We start from the raw sequence: 20,489 nt of genomic DNA, 5'->3' as shown, positions 1-20,489 counted from the left end.
AGCACACTATCTGGACAGCTCTAGTTCGACAGCGCACGGACCGGTAGATAGGAGAGAGTAGGGCTGAAACAGAAACTACTTTGTAACAATGCTTTCGGTCTCTACAGAAAAAGACCACCGTTTCTAAAGGAGATTTACTCCCTCTCACATTACTTCGTAAACCCGTATGTCGTCAACCATCACGAAGCACCTTATAGTTTCAAAAGAAAAGCACACATTACGAGCTTCCCTCATGGCTTAGAGCAGGGTTCTTGCCCCGGGGCTAGTTTTGTGCGTAGTAGCTATATCTCTCCTATATTATAGCCCCGATTGTTGACCAAGGTTGGTAAAACTCGTGACAAATCCCTGATTGGTGGATAACGTCACCATGTGTTATAATATGATGATTACCCATGACAATTCAGTGCAGAACTATTTCGTTTCTGTTAAGTCTTAATTTTCACGATCTCACGGTCGCATGATGTTTTCGAAGCCGAGCTTCGATAAATAGCTTTGTCCTTTTTCAACTGCTGTTTATGACTACAATCGGAGATTTAAAGATGAAAAAACGAACGAAAGTGGGGAATGGTCAATAGAGAGGTTTTGTACGTTGAAGATACTGCACTTCTAGTGACCAAAAGCTGTAGAGAAGTAATTGTTCTCCACAAAACCTACAAAACACAGGTAGCTATGAATTTTAACCGTAGTGAAGCAGGAAGGAACTGTCCTTATAATGACAGATCCGCGGTTCACCAATGAGGGGTTGAATGCCGCGATGGGTTGTACTTAACCGCTCACGCGATGCTGCATCATGAATGTAAACGTTTGAACGACTGTACGACTAGTTATAGTCGACAATTTTTCGACATTAATACCGAATAACAGAAGAAAAAGGACAGTAAATCTACTGCCTAAGAACCATTTTTCAGTGCGCCCAGTTTGATTATTTCAACTTTATTGTCTCACTAGTGAAGTATACTCACTGAACGAATGTAGCTTCGCTCAGTGTACAAGGGGTGCCTTGTCAGAGTCGAGCAGTCCAGTGGGGGTGGTTTTCTCGCCAGGTTGAACTTTAGCGATCTCTTCTAGCACAGGTACAGGACCGCTGGAAGGAAATGTTCAACAATTTGATAAACATTCACCAATTGCATTTTAGTGGAAAATACGCACCTCGAGTGTGATACGGAAGGCTTTTCCTGGGGATATATACGTACAGGTGGTTCGTTAGGAGAGTTATCTTCACTCATAAAACCGGCAAGTCTTTTGGATCCAATACATGCAGCCAATGTTGGCACGATTAGCGATACAGCAAGCAGTACAGCACCAGAGGCGAATACGCAGAAGCCTTGATAAGAATTTGAAGACTGATAACTTAGAGATATAGAGGGAATATTCACAAGATACACCTGCAGTCTTCCATAGTCTCATTGGGTCGCGAAGCATTTCTCGCAGTTTGTCCTGTGGAACGTAGTATCCTCCATCTTCATCCTGAAAAAAGCACTTTTTCGTAAATAATTTAAGCATCAATTAGATTTGAAAATCATTGTAAAAAATACTTCATAAGACTGACCACCGGAAGAGATGATACTGAGACAAGTCATGTGGATACTCTTATTGATTTATGCACAATTACCGACCAAATCGAGTATGACTTGCATGTTTTTTGGTCTTATTTTACACACAACCCAAAATAAAGAGAAGAATTCGATCAAGAGATTTTCCAGAGGATGATTCAAGTCTACTTCCGCGACAGACAGTCAACATTATATGTTGCAAAGAAAAATCGTCACTCATGGTTGAAGGACTCTGAAGAAGCGCGTATATTATTTCTCGGCCCCACATATTATCGTTTTACTGGCGGATTCAGTCACCAGAATATGATTTTCCAAGGATGGTCGCTAGGAAATCTTTTTGCAATGTTTTTTTTTCAAGCAATTTCTTAGTTAATGTAGATACTTGACCACTAAATTAACGTAGATAGTTATTACATAAGTCTACGTGAATATTATATTCTTATATATCTTATATTTATTATGCTATATCTACTATTTCTATTAATTTATCTCTATTAATGCTACTTATATCTTATATTTATTATATTCTTGCAAAAACAATTATTTAATGCAATTCTGATAGTTCGAAGAGTTGCTTTGTGAGTTTTTGAATTGTTTTTGCATGCAGTAGAAGTTTCTCAAAACGTTTGTGAAACTCAATAGGAAAACACAAAGTTTTAGTCGATAAACTGTAAAAAATTAAAATTATTCCACAAAATTGAGTGTAGCACATAACGGTTCCAAAATTATCAAATTGCATAGCTTAAGACCAAAATTTTTTCTCTCCTACATTTTCGGTTTCTTCAAGTACATATCAGCTTGAAGTGCACCGGTTGCTACTTGGTGAGACATTCTTTCCACCCATAGAAGTCGAGGACATCGAAATCATTATAGCAGTTTACTTATTTACTTATTTATTCACATGTGTATTTATTTATTTATTTATTCACAATGGTGCACCAGAAAAGAAAGATAAAAAAATGGAACACACTTCGTCTGAGGCAGAGAATCTTAGGAACAAAAAGAAATTACAAACTGTACTGAACCAATTTATTGCCAGAGAGGACTTTCGCTGTCTTTTTTGCGGCGGATAACAAGTCCAATACGTCGAACATGTTGGCGTGTAACTCTCGAGTTGATACGATTTTGTTCCACGAAATTCGCGAAATTTCCTTCTCACAAGAGGATTAGTCAACGCTTTCTACTTTTCGCTCAATAGAAACTAATAAGTACATCAGAGGAGGATGCACTTTGTCAGAGTAAGCATCGTAGACTCTCAACAAGTGGGCACTTACTGCTTCCGTTCGCTCTTTTCTCGTATTATTTCGTACAATGCCGGTGGATGTGAGCGCGTCTCTTCGTAATTGTTATTCGGCCTCCTCGTAGGGCATATCAACGGCGTGACAGAACGAAAACAAACATCTCCCGCGGCCATATAAATTAAGCCCGCACTACTAGTACGAATGAATATATGCTTTATGTTGGATGTGTAGGCATCCTGTATAACTAGCCGTGCCTCCAGTTGTGAAATCGTCGTGTCACTACTAAACTCTCAGAAAATGTTTGGTAAAAGGGCAAAGTGGCACTTATCAGTTCCATTGACATATGTCAACGCTTACGACTTCTGCTGACACTCGTAGGGATTTCATGAGCGCTCTGCGATTCGTATAATGATATGTGGGCGCCTCACGATACATCCAGTCCTTAACCTTCTATAGAAGCCACTCGACTCCGCAAGACGAAGATCTTGGTTGTGTGAGCGGTTTCGAAGAAAAAAAAAACATCGATGGTGCATAGCATATGGTGGTGGTCTGCTCTTATTGCGTTAAATACGCCCCGAAATTTCTTCTCAACAACAATAAATACAAATAAAATATAAATAAATATAAATAAATAATACAAATATAAATAAATAGCGAGAAGTTGAAGAAGACTTGCGCCAGGCGCCGAGCATTTTGCATTACCGGTCAAGGTCTGAATTCCGAAAGTGATTTCGTGTAATGTGCGCTCCACTTCAATAGTGTATTGTACGTTCGCAAGGTAATGAAGTTCACAAGGAATACTACAGAGCTACAAAGTTCACAAGGAATACACAAGGCATATTAGATTTCCAGATTAGCTCATCATGAAAATTACGCGTGCATATTTCTACTGGCATATGATATTTTTCTCTGACGATGACTATATGATTTCCTCTTGTGTCGTATTTTTAAACTATCATGCCTGCCAACAGAATTGACTTATTTCGGAACAGCGATGTTTACTCAAAGGAAATGTGCAGCTCATGGACGAAATTTAATCCTGAAATAGAGTGCCCTGACGATGAATCGAATGGGGTTTCATGAGGTTTTTTTACGGATCAAACATCATGTTACATCCTTGAATGCTTCTAGTGATATGAAATAGAAATTTTGAAGTTGTGCTTTTTTTTTTTGGGGGGGGGGGGGGGGGGTGGTAACTTCAGAAATTTTGGATTTCAGCGAATAGAACACGCTTATGCATTTAAAGTGCGCTAACGAAATATCTTCTCCCGATGTCACAACCGTGAAGACCCTGAAATTAAAGCTCTAATTAATTGAATACATTTCTAAACAGAAGTTCATGACTGCACTTTTCGAATAAGTTGCAAAGGCACTGATATTTTTTCTTCCTTTAAAGCACTTTTGGTGGTTTTGGGGATCTTTTTTCGCTTCATTTTTCTCTTCATACCGCGAAATGTCGCGAATAAGTCTTAACTAAATATGGGCTAGTTCTTGGTCCAAGCAACACGTATATGTAACCTGTTGCCGAATCGGCTGAGTAAACCATTCATCTTCGTGAAAATATCGAGTTATTTTCATAACATCAGACTACGCAAAGTACCACACCTAACATTTTGGAAAGAAAATGAAGCCTTGCACAACATATTATGTTTCTTTCTGTTAATTCGCACTGTCTGATCCAAACTTGTAGGATAAAATTAGTATGATTGTTGGATAGTATCCATTGAGAAATAACCGCAGAAGAATCGTGGTTTTGGAATTCAAAAATTATAAAAGATAAAAATTGAACAACTGACTGTTTTTTCATGACAATGATATCATGGTCTTTGTAACCGACTTCTGTTATGTTTCACTGCGTCCACACGCCAGCACTGACGGTGCATAGACAGCAGATTTAGAGGTTTTCAAAAATACCGTTCCTGACATGGCTCATCATTCTTTGCTCACCTTTCACTATTGCGTCTATTACAGACTGGAATTTTTCAATACCGAGAAGATCCGTGATAGATGGGATGGGAAGATAAGATAAGATAGAGAAGGTATATTGAAGGATGACTTGAGTGAAGTATCCGGCGCTTATGTATTTATGTTTTTTTTTTTTGAAAGTGGCGTAAGTTTACACATTTCTACAAATATCGGGAAAGAATTAGATTAATAGAAAGTTCCACTGTTCCGACTTTTTCAAGAAGATGAGCAATTTTTAATGTCGACACCGAGATCTAGTGCTGATTATTGGTTATTGTTGGTATTCTTGACTGTTCACCTGGCTTCACACTAGCGAAAGCAGACCCGTCGTTTTGAATACCTTACGAACACAGACTATCTAACTAAGCTAAAGCTTCTGCCTTCCAAAGTTGTCACTGCTTTTACGTGAAAAGCCATCTCGAGCAGGTGGAAGCCAGATCATCAAAGATCAACCAGGCCATGTGTAGAAAACATTCCTATTATCCTGCTGAGGCGTAAAAAGAAGCCAAAACCGTGATAACAATGATCCTTTCTGTTATGCGAGAATACGTACAAAGATCCAAAAACCGTTCTTATGGAATAAACTGAAAAGTTCCCGGAAAGAGTATCACTAATTTTTTTCTACGTGTTCTTATGTCAGTGTATCGGAAACAAAGATCTTGCGAATTTACTGCAAATTTGAAATTTATTTTTCAAATAGTTTGTTTCCGACAAATTATTCACTGCACTCGACAGTTTCGTGCGTCCTCGCTTATGAAGAAAAATCTTATGATGTCAACTCCTTCGATAGATAGAAAAGCTAAGCTGAAAAACCAGCTGGTTTCTGTTCCTGAAAAAGGAGAAGTTCTAGGTTCTCGCTTTGGTTTTTGGAGCTTAAATTTCAATAATTTTGGAGAAACGATTAAGTTCTTTATAATTGATTCCTTTAATTGAGCAGGACACGAGGTTGTTACTATCCTTTATTCGTGACCAACGCTTCGGCAATGTCGCCTTCTTCAGAGCCTGAAAGGGTGAAATTGAACTTGATTAATCCGATCAAACGCCTCATCTGCCCAATAAAGGAAGTGCTACGTTTACTGTTGGACCTCATTGCTACCAGCAGAAGAGAACGTCGTACTTTGGGATCATATGACTATCCTGCCACTGCTACCTGTTGTGAGGTGACTAGCGCAATCAAATATCAGCCTTAAATAGGGCGCGAGTTCCCGCGTAATGCAGAGGCAATCCTCCTTGCGATTCATCCTTGGGTCCTTGGAGTGGATCAAAAATGCCTCCAGAGCCTTGCGCGCTGCAATACTAGGTTCGCGCGCCAAAATCGTGATCTTAACTTCGAAATCTTCTCCGTTATGACGCCGCACTCTGTGACCAACTAATGCAGTGGAGTCACATGATTTCCTTTTGCCGTCCAGGTGTTCTTTTATTCGAACATATAGTGGTCTAGTTGCTTCTCCTATGTATTCGTCACCACACTGCACCCAGGAAATCTTATAAACAACGAATAAACTCATACAAGCACTCTCGTTGTCTTCGTCTAGATGACGAGCAATGACTCGAAATTCCTCACCCTTGTCAATAGTGGATAATCTGATAGTTTTAGACTTAGCGAGGTCGGTAGTACGGAATATGTTTGGCATGGCCAGCTCCGTTTGCACTGGAAGAGAGGAAAGGTGAGAATTTATCGAGCTTGCTAGGAAAAGTGGCAAGGGCTACACAGCTATGCGGTCTATTAGAAAAAGAGCACTAACTCGAAACAAATCTGGTATAAAGAAAGACCCTTTTGTGTACCGTTTATTGAGGTTAGCGCTGCCATCCGGCGGTGTCTGAGTAAGGCTAATCTTAGTGAATTTGCTGCCATTGTGGAGCTCCCCCTAGGCAAAGACTCGTTCGCAATCGCCTATATGATCGTATTTACACTACACCTGAGTTCAAAGCAGTAAGATAACAACGAGAGTGACTGCATGAGTTTATGCATTGTTTATATGATCTCCTGGGTGCAGTGTGGTGACGAATACATAGGAGAAACAACTAGACCACTATGTATTCGAATAAAAGAACACCTGGACGGCAAAAGGAAATCATGTGACTCCACTGCATTAGTTGGTCACAGAGTGCGGCGTCATAACGGAGAAGATTTCGAAGTTAAGATCACGACTTTGGCGCGCGAACCTAGTATTGCGGTGCGCAAGGCTCTGGAGGCATTTTTGATCCACTCCAAGGACCCAAGGATGAATCGCAAGGAGGATTGCCTCTGCATTACGCGGGAACTCGCACCCTATTTAAGGCTGTTATTTGATTGCGCTAGTCACCTTACAACAGGTTTCTAGCAGTGGTGGGATAGTCATTTGATGTTAAAGTACGATGTTCTCTTCTGCTGGTAGCAATGAGGTCCAACAGTAAACGTAGCACTTTCTTTTTTGGGCAGATAAGGCGTTTGATCGGATTAATCAAGTTCAATTTCACCTTTTCAGGCTCAGAAGAAGGCGATATTGCCGAAACGTTGGTCACGAATAAAGGATAGTAACAACCTCGTGTCCTGCTCAATTAAAGAAATCAATAATTGAAACATTAACATGCCGATGTTTTTCGAAAGTCGTACATGGAGATTAAGTTCTTATTTCAAGAAAAACTTTGATATGGCTGTTGCTCCAGAACTATTGAATCATGAACCAATGAAGATGATACACTGCAGGGCAGAAATGTAAGATACCATTTATTTATAATGATTTCATAATAGATTCTTTGAAAAAAAGGTTGGTACTTCATACTAACGTAGCAGTAAAATAGTGAGTAAAATGAGCCTGAACATTTCTCTTTAAGGACAAAGCACAGAATTAAAATCTGAAATGTTTTCGAAATGTCACTGTTAAATGAAATGTTATTTCATATATTTACTTGGCTTCTGTTCTTCTTCTCATCCAAATTCAATATGTTGTTTTTGGCTAGTTCCACAGGTTACATTTTCATAGAACTATTGAACCATGAACATGTATTGGTGAGAAAAAAGGTAGAAACAAAATGATAGAAGATAGAAATTTTTGACGGACCTCGTATATTACGATCTTGTATATGCTCTGCTCGACACCTTCGTGAGGCCATGTGTAGCCAACCACGATAGAGACAGCTCCGCCGATCAGAAGTAGTAGTCCTATTACAGTGCATAGACGGCAGATGAACAGTCCACGTCGTTGAGCCGGTGGTGGAGGGAGAAGGTACCTGAACCATGATCAACACTTGGCTGGTTCTTCGTCATTATATCTTTATTAATTCCTCATCAATTTGTTGGGCCATTACTGCAGATTTGGTAAGTATTAACGAATGTTTTTTGTTTACTTCAACACAGCAATAGTGGGATAAATGAAAGAAATAAAAGCCAGGATTGAATACAGTCGCAGTTTTGCCCCCAACAGTAATATTTGTGTTGTTTTCAGAATCCCGGAACAGAGCCATTTGCTAAAAGATGCGGGCATTGATGGTTTTCTGTCAGCATCCTGACATAGAATGAACACTGTATTGTCAAGAAATGCTAATCAAATTAGCATGCTGCTAATTGAGAGAGGTGTAGTCAGAATTCTCCGGCGTATTTTAATGCAGTGCGATTAAGAATTAAAGTTATTTCCATGGTTTAGTTTATTTAGTTAGTTCTCTATTTCAACAACATCAAGGAGAAATTTGTCCACATAACGAAAATCCAATATTTAAGCAAAAATAACCGCATACGTACATATTGACAACTAGTACTTTGCAAAGGCTTTTACGCGACTTTTTTTTTAACATCCTTTTACATCAAATAAATGTACAGCATTCATTTGGTGTAAGAAGATGTCCAATCTTCTGAGAGAGAAAAAAAATGTTCAATTTTGTGGGTTCTTGTTGTTCAACTCTTAACAGACTTCCCGCACCCTTGAGGACTTTTGGGAAACGAGAAATTTCGAAGTGAGGAAGAATTCATAAATCACATACATTTTATTTCCAATATTCTTTTCACACTGACCTTTTCATGCCCCTATTTTATTTACATCGGATAGAGTTACGCGGATGACTCTGTTTAGGACTGTACATTGAGTGCAGCTGAAGTTTCAAACCGCTCTGGAAGGCAGCAAAGGGAAGACTACAGAGGCAAAAAAACTGCACACTGAGAAGACTGGCGGAAAATCCAAGTTTTCTGAGTCATTACGACATCATTGCTTGTATCCTCACAAAGGTGTATCAAAAAGGTGTTCGCGGAGAAACCCAGACGAGTTGGTTTGCTTCTGTTTTGCAGTGAAATACAAATAGTGAGAAAAACGTCGATCTGATTACATCCATGTTTCCAGCGAAGAAATAGAAGAGCTGCTTGAAAATTGTTTTGTTCTATGATTTGGATGTAGTGAAGGCAGTCGAGAAAGAAAGTCATGCACCAGTTGCTTTGGCTCTGTCTGCTCGTTCTCGAGCAATTTGTACAAGCTTTAAGATCACGCAGCAGATTAACTTCACTTTTACGACTATAATTGTTGGAATGAGTTTGCTTACCGTTGGAACTTCTCTTTTCTTTTAGTTTCTTTCTACACTGTTTCACAATGGCATACCCATATAGCTCTACCATCAAGTACTCCGCGTTGGATGGTTGATAAGAATGAGTCACAACTTCATATGAGTGTTTTCGCTTTGTGAAATGTGCTTGCCATTTCTATTTTTCGGCGAATCTGTGAAAACTTCTGCTCACCACGCCCCGCTCTGCTCGATATCTTCTACTGTTGGGGATAGATAGAAGTTGTGCAAGTAACTGCGAATGCCGAAACCGCGGGGTGCCGAAACCTAGAACAACATCGTTGAATATTGGAGTCCTTAGGGAGTTTTAATGGAACTGTGTCATTTAATAAAAACAACAACAAGAATTTGAGAGGACACACATCTCTTTACTATTTTGCCTGTTCCGTCCCTTTTACGGCTTCTTATCTTTCGTTAACGTTATTTTTGTCTGGATGCAACAATAAAGACCAACCTCATCTACTAGCGCTGTCGGCTTTGCCCCGGGCGGCGAAAGCTTGTCTTTCTTGCCGCCACAACCCAGTCGGAAGCCCGTCATACGCACATCCGAAGAGATACTGTGACCTGGAACAGAGCAAAGGATAACATCCGGAGGCAAGGAAATTTCGAATAGTACATGCATCATAAAAGTGTCACATCCATACTCTTATGAACGACTACGGCATTAGACGTATGCACAAGAGAGAATTTATTTTAAAAGAAAAATTTCGAAAAAAAACGGATCGGTAAAAGAACATCGGATTTGCAGAGAAAATGTTGGTGTGAATACTCTTCTTCCTTAGCGACATGAAATTTGTGCATTTTAGGAGAAAAGACAACAACAAGATCAGAATCAAAGCGTTCAAAGCGTAGGAAACAACTCTCTTACGGAGTAACGAAATTTCAAACAAAACTCTCCGTGCCCCGAACATCCTTGTGGTAGGATAAGTGGGCAAAGGTGGATAGAAATAGGTTTCTGTCTGAGAAAATAATTGAATTCTAACAACATGTAGTTAGATTTATGAAGTGAAAAAACATGAACAAGCAAATGGGTTGACACCGGGAAGAAAAAAAAGAAAGAAGAAAAAAACAAGTGGAAAGAAATCTGTGTGGATTGTAAATTTCCATTATGGCGACAAAATCTACTGTACTTGTGATGAACCGATATGTAGTTTTTCAATGAATAAATTTCAATGGATGCTCTTCTTTTCTCAATAAATAGATGTAAAATACATTGAAACGAGTGTAGAGGAAATGAACTATTGGAAAATGAAAGAAATGTACAGACACAAAAAAGAGAAGTTTTCAAGAACATTTGGAAACTGCTAATGCAGATAAACAGAAATTGTCCACTGCCTTTAACTGTTCTGTAAGCCCTTTCCCCGAACCGAACTCAAGGGGAGGAAGTGACCTATTTTGGAGCCACCAGAAGATCGAAGAGCGGCGATAGATTAAACTTGATGGTGTAAAAGTAGGGAGGGAACTAGGACTAAGCGACCATCACCGAAAAGATTACATATGCATCATGTGACTTTATTCATTATTATTTGCTCCAGAAATGAATAGAATAAAACTAAACTTAGGAAGAAAAATCCTAAATCTTTCTCCGATTTCTCTGTGGCCAATGTAATTATTTGTAAATGTTACACTATTCGTGAACATCGTCTTAGTACCCAGAAAGTTCTGAATGGAATTCAATGAAATCAAAAAGAAGGTGGATAATGTATATCTTTTCATAGTGACTCTCTCCTTCTCATATTCAAGTCCACACATTATTTATTTATTTGAAAACACGGGGATGTGCAATAACACAGAAACAAGAAAACACGGAGCTCACTACGGCTTGGGAGTTGTCTCCATAGGAATATAAATTCTAGCTGAAAACCGCTTAATTTCAAAATGTTAGGCCGCGCACATTGGCAAAAGAGCAGGTGTGACAGCGGAGGACAAGTTGAGCCTGTGACATCGAACGCTGCGAGTCCAGCAACTCTGGAGAGCACCGCCGAGTTAAGTGTTCAGTTTTCTCCTTCCACCTCCATATAAACGATCGTGAAATGCTGGACTGTTGAGCTCACTAGTTATTTAATTCAGAATGTTAGAAACGAAATTATCTGCAAGCTTCCGCAAGTTTCTAATTATGTTAAGACTTCGAAATTGTTAGAGAGTAGGATTATTACGGAGAAATAAAAACAAGTAACTTTTACAGACGGGCGGGTAAAAAGAAATCAGTCAATAAAAGTTTGCATGAAAAATGTTTATATTTGCATCTGTGAGAAATGTAATGATAGTAATTCTAAGAACTCAATCAAATGAAAATTCTGATTAGTCAACGTAAGGAGAGAATGGGAATGACAGAAAATTGAAATTTCCTATCGAAAGGCACAGATATAACTTGTGGAAATGCAACTCCTTGGAGAAAAATCTTTCGAACACCAGAAGTGAATAAATGTACTCAAACCTGCATCGTTCGAAACATTCTCTGCCTGCGAAAGCAAGTAAACGTTGTCATAGCAGCGACAACTCGTATCTGTCCTGGTAATAGAGGCTTCAGCCGATTTATGGTTGATGGTGAGTCGTAAACTAACAATGCCAGCACTCAACGACAGAATCCGACGATGAATGAACAGAATGATTCGTTTTGACGACAAACATTGGGCCAAGCAGTTACAGAATGGTTACCGTAATTCTAATTCCAGTTTATAGTTAGTCCAATTTTGAGAGCACCGCACCGACTCTATGAAATAGGTGTTTCAATAATAAAATGAAACATGAGATCCGTAGTACACAGTTACAATACACAGAATCAGAAACCTGTGACGAATCCTATGAAGAAGAATGATCTCTTAAAGGACGACTCAGATTCGTGCAATCTGAGCTAGAAGAATGTTTCCATGAAATTCATGACGATAATGTAACTTGGAAAACAGAGAGGTATTGAGAATTTCTGCCTTTGTAATGATCTTCCAAGAATTTCATTCAAAAAAGGAGATTCCATTTACAGAATGTTCAGCGTCAGAAGTGGAGATTAGTTAATAATGAATTTAAAAAAAAACCAGGAGGTTTGGCCTTATTTAAAGGCATCACCCCACGAATCTGAGGTGGTGCAGATTTCATGTGGAGTATTCGTATACAGGATGGGAGACTACGGAGAGGGAGATGATTCCGTCCATTTCTTGCTAATTGCCGTAAAAAACTGCCCGGAAGATGTGGCGCCGCACAAGACTGGCGCGCTCCAATCGAACCTCTTGTACAAAATGGTGCGCCAAAACGAATGAAGCCGTATCTTCCGGGCCGTTTTTTACGGCAATTAGGAAGAAATGGACGGAATCACCCTCTTCTCCGTAGTCTCCCATCCTTTATACGAATACTCCACTTGAAATCTGCACCACCTCAGATTCGTGGGATGATGCCTTTAAAAGGATAAAGTCGCTGGCGTATCAATCCACTCGGGATGGGCCAACGCGTTTTACTGGAACACGTAATCGTTGAGGTTTTTGGAACGCGTGTTGGCATATACAATGAATTGCGGGGGACAGCCGATGATCAAGTCAGTGTTTTTATCCTCCAAGACAAGTTTGGTACCAATTTATCGGCCCCGGAGGGATGAAAGGCTTGGTTTGCACTAGGGCGGTTTCGAACTCTAGACCATGTGACTACAACGGACCTCTAACCGACTGCGCCACACCCGCCCTTTGGCCTTGTTTAATATTTCTCAATTCCAAAAACACGTACATACACTGATGGTACGACAACCAACAAGATTTTCTACTGAAAAAGAATAGCCAAATTTATGGTCGTATGGTCCTTTCCTTAGCTGTAGTTTGTTTATTTATTCACAGATCTACAGACCTCAGTTGTGGACGAAAAAGGAAATCTTATTATGTCCGAACCAGAACAAGTTTTCGCGCCTATTTCCTTGGCAAGAGAAACTGAAGCGGTCACCCTATTTCTCCAAATCCAAAATGCTTCTCACTAGTCAGTTCTGAGGGCTTGGACGACCAACCTAAGTAAAGGCGAGAGCTCGTGAAAGACGTAGGGAGGATCTGTTAAAGAGACCTCTAATAAGAAGGCTATCCACTAACACTTAGACGGTAACCAGTCTAGACAAAAGGCAAGAGCAAACAGTTTGAAGCGGAAGTCAATAAGAGTAGATTCATCAAAGAATGTTCAGGAACGGAGTTCAACAGAATGAACCAGATGAAAAGTACAACTATAACGAGCGAACTATTCCTGGTGGTTCGGAAGAAGGGAAGGGTAATGTGCAGTTAATTGAAAAAGATAAACACAAGAAAAAAGGAGTATAAGAGAAATAAAGAAGGCAGCTAAGGAACTATATTGACAAGGATGTCCTTTTCTGTTTCACCCTCAGTGCTAAGTCGACGACATCAGAGCGCAGGGGACCACAAGTACTAGAAACATGCGGTTTTTTCAAGCGGAGGGTTTGCCAGCTTCCTTTGAACTAATCCTGAATGTTCCACCATGTTCAGCGTTGAGCATTACATCACACAAGTAAGTATATATTTAGCTTAAATGTTTCATCGTGAGGCTTTGCGCTTCTGAAGTGCTGTACTGCAAAAATCAAGCTGTATGCTGTTTGAACGGAATAGAAGTGTTACTAAACTATTTGAAGATCGTTAGCATTTATAAAGCGGAAAAGTTCCCAATTAACTGACGCTTCAACTACTTTCCAAATTATAACACTCTAAGCAAGTTGTAGCGCTTCATTTGGAACCCTGTTTCGTTCTATCGACTCTCCACGCCCGGCTCAAAGGGGACAATCTCAATGAGAACTGTATGTAATTCAGTATCTTCTTCGCCGCTGAACTAATTACCAGCAACTTCACTAGAACGTGATTTTTATGCCGTTCTTGGATAGGAAGCTTAGTAAATAGATTTTTGAAGGAAAATGAGTGTCTCCTCAAGAGAACATTTCCCCTTTGAATTTCCTATTCGAAGAGGATATGTTTATAATGCCTATTTTGAAAACAAGAATAAACTTTTTGGACTAAAATATTCCCATCTCCTTAATCTCTAATCCTTTTCCTTCTTCTCCTTCTTTTTTTTCTGATAGACTTCTTGCAAAATTCAACCGTCTGTAAAAAATACACTGATAGTGCAATTGGAAAAAATCACTCAAACTTAACATTTAATTAACTGGATCCCATAACTATTCATAGCACCACAAAGTTTAACTAGAGGTAAAGTTAAAGCCCACACCACAGATTGAGGGAAAATTTGGCCAAGTATGAACGTGAAACTTCTGAAAGAAGAAACAGATCACTGTGTAAAGCTATCACGGTGAACGATTTTATGCGGTGTACCGCCCGAATGTTTGGAGCTCCAGTCGAGAGGTGACCGAGCTTCTCCGCAGGGCAGAAAAACTCTGTTTCCCTTCAACCGAACTTTTCAGTAGAGCTTTGACCGATTACGAAGCCACTAATCATCCAGCCGACAACCTCTCGTTAGGGCCGCGCGTTGCAATCCGCTTGATTATTTCGCAGCTGTACCCTCTAGAATAGTTATTACTACGTTGTACCGCCCTTATTCAGCTCTTACTTCATTTGAAATTTATTTAACGTTAATTAGGTCGGATGATGAGATTATCTGATCAATTAGAACGAACCCCAGTATAGCAGCTATACTCAATGATGTAGACAAAAAAGTATCGTTATAAAATAATTACGACAAAAATAAAGACAGAGTGATGAGATAATACGACGAAAGGCGGTGAAAAGCACTCAAACCGTGTAAGACTGTCTTCGACGGAAACTTATTTCAAAAAATTCCTAACTTCTATGAGATTTTGCGGCATCTACTAGATTTCTATTAAAATTGTTCTTTAATAGGTGAGACTTTGTCTGCACTGATAACGCTACAACGGAGCTAGTCTCTCCTAATCATTAGAGTTGAGATACGGAAACAGAGAGAAGCGCTCAATTCAACAAAGCTTTCTTTCTTTGTTTTTATTTGTGTCCACATCTGTGCTTAAATTGCTTTTAATTATGGAAAGATGCGGATTTTTGCAGACTTATCTCCATCTTTTTCGAACTCTAACAACTCAGTAACAAGAAAAGTTTGCACCACACAAATAGCAAGATTCATGAAATATCAGGAGGAATTTCCCTGCTTTAGTCACCATCTCCGTTCTTTATCAACGTGTAAAAGTGTGTGGTAATCCATCCGAAATTATAAATGTGACGTAAAAAATAATAGAAAGAAGAAGCGCAACATTTAGGATAATCAACGTCAACATAAAAAATGGTTTTAAAAAAATGTGAAAGCTAACATCGAAGGTCCTTTTCGATTCTACCTGAGTAAAAGGAAGATCTACAGCACATCAGCGCATTTGTGAATATAACTCGATATTATTGTATGCATGTAGTGTATATGTATGCGCGCTTGTGTGTTTTAAGGATGCCTTCTTGTCAGCTTTTCTTTTCTATGTGAGAAAAAAAGTTTCATAATGCAACATTAGAGAAAATGTGTCATCTAAAACTCTCTCTTAAATATGTCCAAGTAATATCCGAAGTAGGGCAAGATATTCTTGAAATCGTCTTAACATCCGTTTCACTTTAAGGAAACGCCACCGGAAAAACTTGTTTTTACCACTACATGCCACAATTTTGCAGGTGACCGTTGATCAAAGGGATCACCCAACGAATCTGAGCTGGTACGGGTTTAGGATGGGTAATGCTCATATGGGGTCGTAGATTGTGGAAAGAGGGTGACTCCGTCCATCTCTCTTTGTAGATAAACGTAAACGGACGACCCCGGAACTGTTTCTCACGAAGGCTTGGTGTGTCTAAACCAATTGCAGTGCCAGGCTTTGGCTCGGTGTTACCCGGTAGTAAAAAGGGCGCAACACACGTCGTTAAACCAAAGCTAAGTGAAATCCCTTACTTTAATTTCCTATACCAGCATAGACTAATCGTAATTATTAGCGAAAAAAGTTAGCATACAACAAAAAGTACCAAACACTGAGACTATAGATGGCAACTTTCTGATGAGGCACACTACGAAGTCAACCTCTACGAGTCTGTAATACTAGGAATGGATCCCAAGAAAATTGTTTTTAAACAATTGGTGAACAGTCACAGAAAGTGATTTTGGAAAGTTGCTTCCTAATTTACTGTTTCTTGGCGTTGGCCAAAACTGAGATTGAAGAACTACTCGAAAGAGTTTTTGGTTGCTTTGGACCTTTTGAGAATGGTTTGAGTTCGAAATCAGGCACAAGAGTGTAATTGAAGATGGGCTGTATCGTGGTGTCCAGCGACTTTCGTATCGGTGGCAGATGTTCATTGTCAAGAACGAGAACCATACATAAGCTTGGCATAACTTCGTTACTCGTTTTCTTTTTGTTGAAACCACAGCTTGAAAAATTCGTTCCTGAGTATTATTGGTCGAATCCAATAGGTTTTATATTTTTCTTCTTCAGCCGGGAAGAATAAATAAATAATCTTTTCCAACACAGTTTTTCCGTCGAAGAGACTGAGGAGAGGAATAAAAAGGAAAAAAGAGTAAAACGGAGAAATATATAGAGCCTGTGGGCATGTGTCTGTTTAAAGTCTTAAAAAATTGCGAAAGTATCTTCAAGCAGGTAACGAAGTTTAATTGGACTCGATTAAGTGAAAAACTGCTCATATCTTGCGATAGTATAGCTGGGGTAATATTTTATTTTAAACGTCTTCCTTTTGCAGTTAAATAATACTAATATATAAAATAGATTAAAAGCTTGAAGGAATTGAAAGAACACCTTCCTTTCTCTCGGAGCAATATTTCTGCCGTAATAAACAACCTAACTTAGCTTTTACCTTTGAGTTGTTGGCTTGTGACAGAGAAAAGAATAGGACGAGTGACCTAAACATGGCTGGGTGCTCTGGAATGTTGGAACAGATGTAAAGTAGTAAAAGAAGTAGTGCGAAACAATAGGGTTGTTTTTTAGCTGAAAGATCATATGTGTGAAATTCAACAACGTTTATTGACTTCCTTACTATCGCTCGCGCTTCCTTCGCCTGAGAGGGGATAGACCAGTTTACGTGAGGCGCTTGACGAGCACAAAACAAAACTAATGAGATATCGAGAACGAAGAGTTCGGAGAATTACTGTTCTAATTTGTGAGAATCTCTGATATGAGCTGGAGTAGAAGGGACATTCCCAAGAATCCCCTCACTGCTATGGAAGATGTTAAATTTCAACGGCTGTATGACTTCGCACTTCAATTAGGTGAAAAGAGAGAACAAAAATTTGCGAATAGGGCTTATTAAGAAGGAAATAAAGGACGTAGACGTCCCATAGGAATTTGCTGGTAAATGAGGTAAATAATGAGGCGGCACATTGCTGTAGATCTATGGCGTCACGAATATTTTAGCGATAATGATTTTTCATGAAGCAGTTATTCCTGTTTGTTGGAGAGAAATTTGGTTCGCGTTGAAGATTCAAAGTTTAGAGAAATTTATGACGCGGGAGTTGAGATTAGTTGGTTGTGTTTTTGTAAAGGCAAAGGAGATTCGGACACAACCATCTTGACAAAGTTTTTTTTCTTTGTCAGAAGCAAAAGGTTAAATACTGCTTTCACCCTGTGTTTAAAGGCAAAACGAGGATTTTTTTTTTTAATTTTTCAAAGACATAACAAGTATTTGTTTCAAAAACTTCGAAGAAATTTGCAGCAATTTCTTCCATATCAACGTCTCCACAAGAGATACACTTTCCCAATCGGATCTTCAGCATGGGTTCAGTTAACACAGTTCACGATTCTTTTTTTTATTACAAGAATAAGAAAAATAAACCATCAATCAGCCATGTTTCACTATTAACCTGTGAAACATGGCTGATTTATGGGTAGCACAAAGCATTCTGCTCTCAGGAAATTCTCGCAAGTCGCCCAAAAACCATGAATTTACACATCACACTATTCTCCCCGTTTGTTTGTTTGATTATGAGGCAAGCGTTATCGTCGTTGCGGCTACTTTTTTGCTGTCTGCTGAATTTCCGTATAGAAGAGAGCAGCCAACTGCCGGCACTCTGAGGGGACAAGATATTTTCAGTAACCGTTTGAATCTACAGCAAGCGACTGAAGGATACAGGATAAATTTGTTGCTGCAAATGAATTTGCTTGGGATGCGCCAACAAATTCAGAATCGTATGAGGTTCATGAAGGCTTGCTGGCCTATACAATGACCGGGAACCAGCAATTGCATCAACTCAAGTTTTTATCCTCCTCGTCAAGTCTAACAGCAGTTTATCTGTCGTCAAAGCAGTTGCAGCGAAACCACTAACAAGTGCGTAACACCCACTTATTGTTACTACGCATGTTATATAGATATAGAATGGCTAGTTTTTTGTTTTTTGTGTTTTTTTTTGGAGAGTTTTGGTAAATGCTTTCAAGTTGGTCAAATTTTTAAATTATTCGCTGGCTAGAAATGCGTGTAAATTATCGACGTTCGCAGCAGTATCAGGTGATACTATCGTTGAATGACCCGCCTTTTTCAGTTTTTCTTTGTTTTTTTTTTCAGTTTCAGTTTCAGTTTTACAAATGAGGAGTAGTACCACATTGTTCAAAATTGAAAGATGTTTGTTGAAAGATATTCAGTGGTTATTTTTCGAGCTAAGCTTTACTTTCAAGTGACATGTGGGCTGTCGTTTCTGCATATTAATACGCTTATATTAGTCAGAATGAGTGGCTATATGTATTACAAACTCAAACAACTCAGAATTCAACTTAAAAGCTAACTATTATCCTCGCAAAAGAGCTCCATTTTTTCGTTAGCATACAGCAAACGTATTTCATCACTATGAGAAATGAAGTATTTTTTGGGAGCCACAGCACAATATAATCCTGGGATGCTGCAACTAAGAATACGGGGATCAATCACAGTCCAAAATATCAAGAATATCCAAAGTCAAGAATACTTCTTATCCTTTGAGTTAGTAAGCACATCTGCATTATAATCCGATAATATAGAACGATCAAATGAGCCGTTTGTTGTGTCGGCAATAAACAGGACGTCAACGTAACCACATCCTTTACGGAAAACTTTTAACATTTAAGAGATTTTGAAATCCTTCAAAGACCGCATAACATTTTAAGGGCCTGAGTAAAAAGTAGCGGGTAGGCGCGCTGAGGAATAGATGAGCGAGACACATTCGACGATACTAAATGAGTCTGACCGGAACCACTCCGGGATGCGGGTAATAGCAGCTGAGCTTCAAGTGGATGAATATGAGGAACATAATGAATTTCAGTCAGCAGAAAAACAACGAGGACTACCAGTTATCGGCCGTCGACGTTATAGTCGATGACGAAGAACGTACGAAATGCATGTGCTCTGTGAATACATGCGTGTTCACCCTCAGCGAAGTAGGGGGAGGGGCGGGTGCTCAGCTGTTGAGTGCTCCCCGATCGATACGCTGTTAGATGACGTGAGTCCCCCTCCGCGTTAGCTCCAGAGGGGATCAGCGAGGGCGCACCACAAAATGCACAGGCGATTCCTGCACTTCTGTCGTAAAGTCGTCGCATACTTTTTCTGTTCATTTCCAATGCTCTAGAGAATTTTCTATGCATAGCACAACTTATTTATGCTTTTGAGAACACCACGAGTCCCCGCAAAAATACGTGGCCAACTCATGGTGTATGCGATGGTTCAAAAGCATCTGCGATCAACAGAACCTGGAATACCTCTTAGGTAGATTAGTATTTGCTGTCATAAGCGCCTGGAAGGACAAAAGCGCTGATTTGATTAATGGATTGACCTCCGGAATTCATTGTATGCGTAGGCTGCGCTTATTAAACTTCAACTGTTCAGAATTGAAGTCGTATGCGAACGGAATGATCAGCCCCAAGCACCTTCTCCTCTATACTTTATGCTAAAGATGTGAAAGCATCAAATTTCTCAGAAAACTGGGACTCCAAAGAAACAACTTCAGTATCATATGTGTTGTCTTCATAAGGCTTCGGCAATTGCTCCCTTATGTACTGTATGCACTTTGGGAGTTTTCCTGAAAGAGCTGCCAAACACGATTCTTCACTTCCTTCCATAGGCGGATTAGCCAAGTAACGGTCACTAGTGCTAATTTATTTCTGGGCCTTCATTAATCTTTAATTTTTAAAAGATGAAACTGCTTTTCTTGATGCATATGAAATTCTGACAAGACTCTATTTCGAGAACTTAGTTTCAGTAATGACATTTTAGACTGTCAATCTTGCGCACATGAACTAGTGGGGAAT

At 39.4% G+C, this 20,489-nt stretch overlaps 1 protein-coding gene across 2 annotated transcripts; it reads right to left on the bottom strand.

Annotated features, from left to right (window-relative positions):
• Positions 1–6: 6 nt before the first annotated feature.
• On the bottom strand, positions 7–9,911 carry RB195_014351 (uncharacterized protein; the record flags this gene model as incomplete). Of its 2 annotated transcripts, XM_064204578.1 has the most annotated exons (8): positions 7–63; positions 963–1,049; positions 1,078–1,084; positions 1,150–1,324; positions 1,386–1,467; positions 7,804–7,972; positions 9,462–9,553; positions 9,741–9,908. In XM_064204578.1, 8 exons carry the CDS (start codon positions 9,906–9,908, stop codon positions 7–9), a joined length of 837 nt encoding a protein of 278 aa, XP_064060459.1. The 2 variants fall into 2 exon arrangements, with proteins under 2 accessions (XP_064060459.1, XP_064060458.1); XM_064204577.1 differs by lacking the exon at positions 7–63 and having other exon boundaries at positions 982–1,084; positions 9,741–9,911.
• Positions 9,912–20,489: the final 10,578 nt, after the last annotated feature.

The sequence above is a fragment of the Necator americanus genome, chromosome V, assembly GCF_031761385.1.
Source record: "Necator americanus strain Aroian chromosome V, whole genome shotgun sequence".
Taxonomy (NCBI): Eukaryota; Metazoa; Nematoda; class Chromadorea; order Rhabditida; family Ancylostomatidae; genus Necator; species Necator americanus.
Note: the sequence above shows the minus strand (reverse complement) of the source record. Positions and strands in the feature narration are given on the sequence as shown.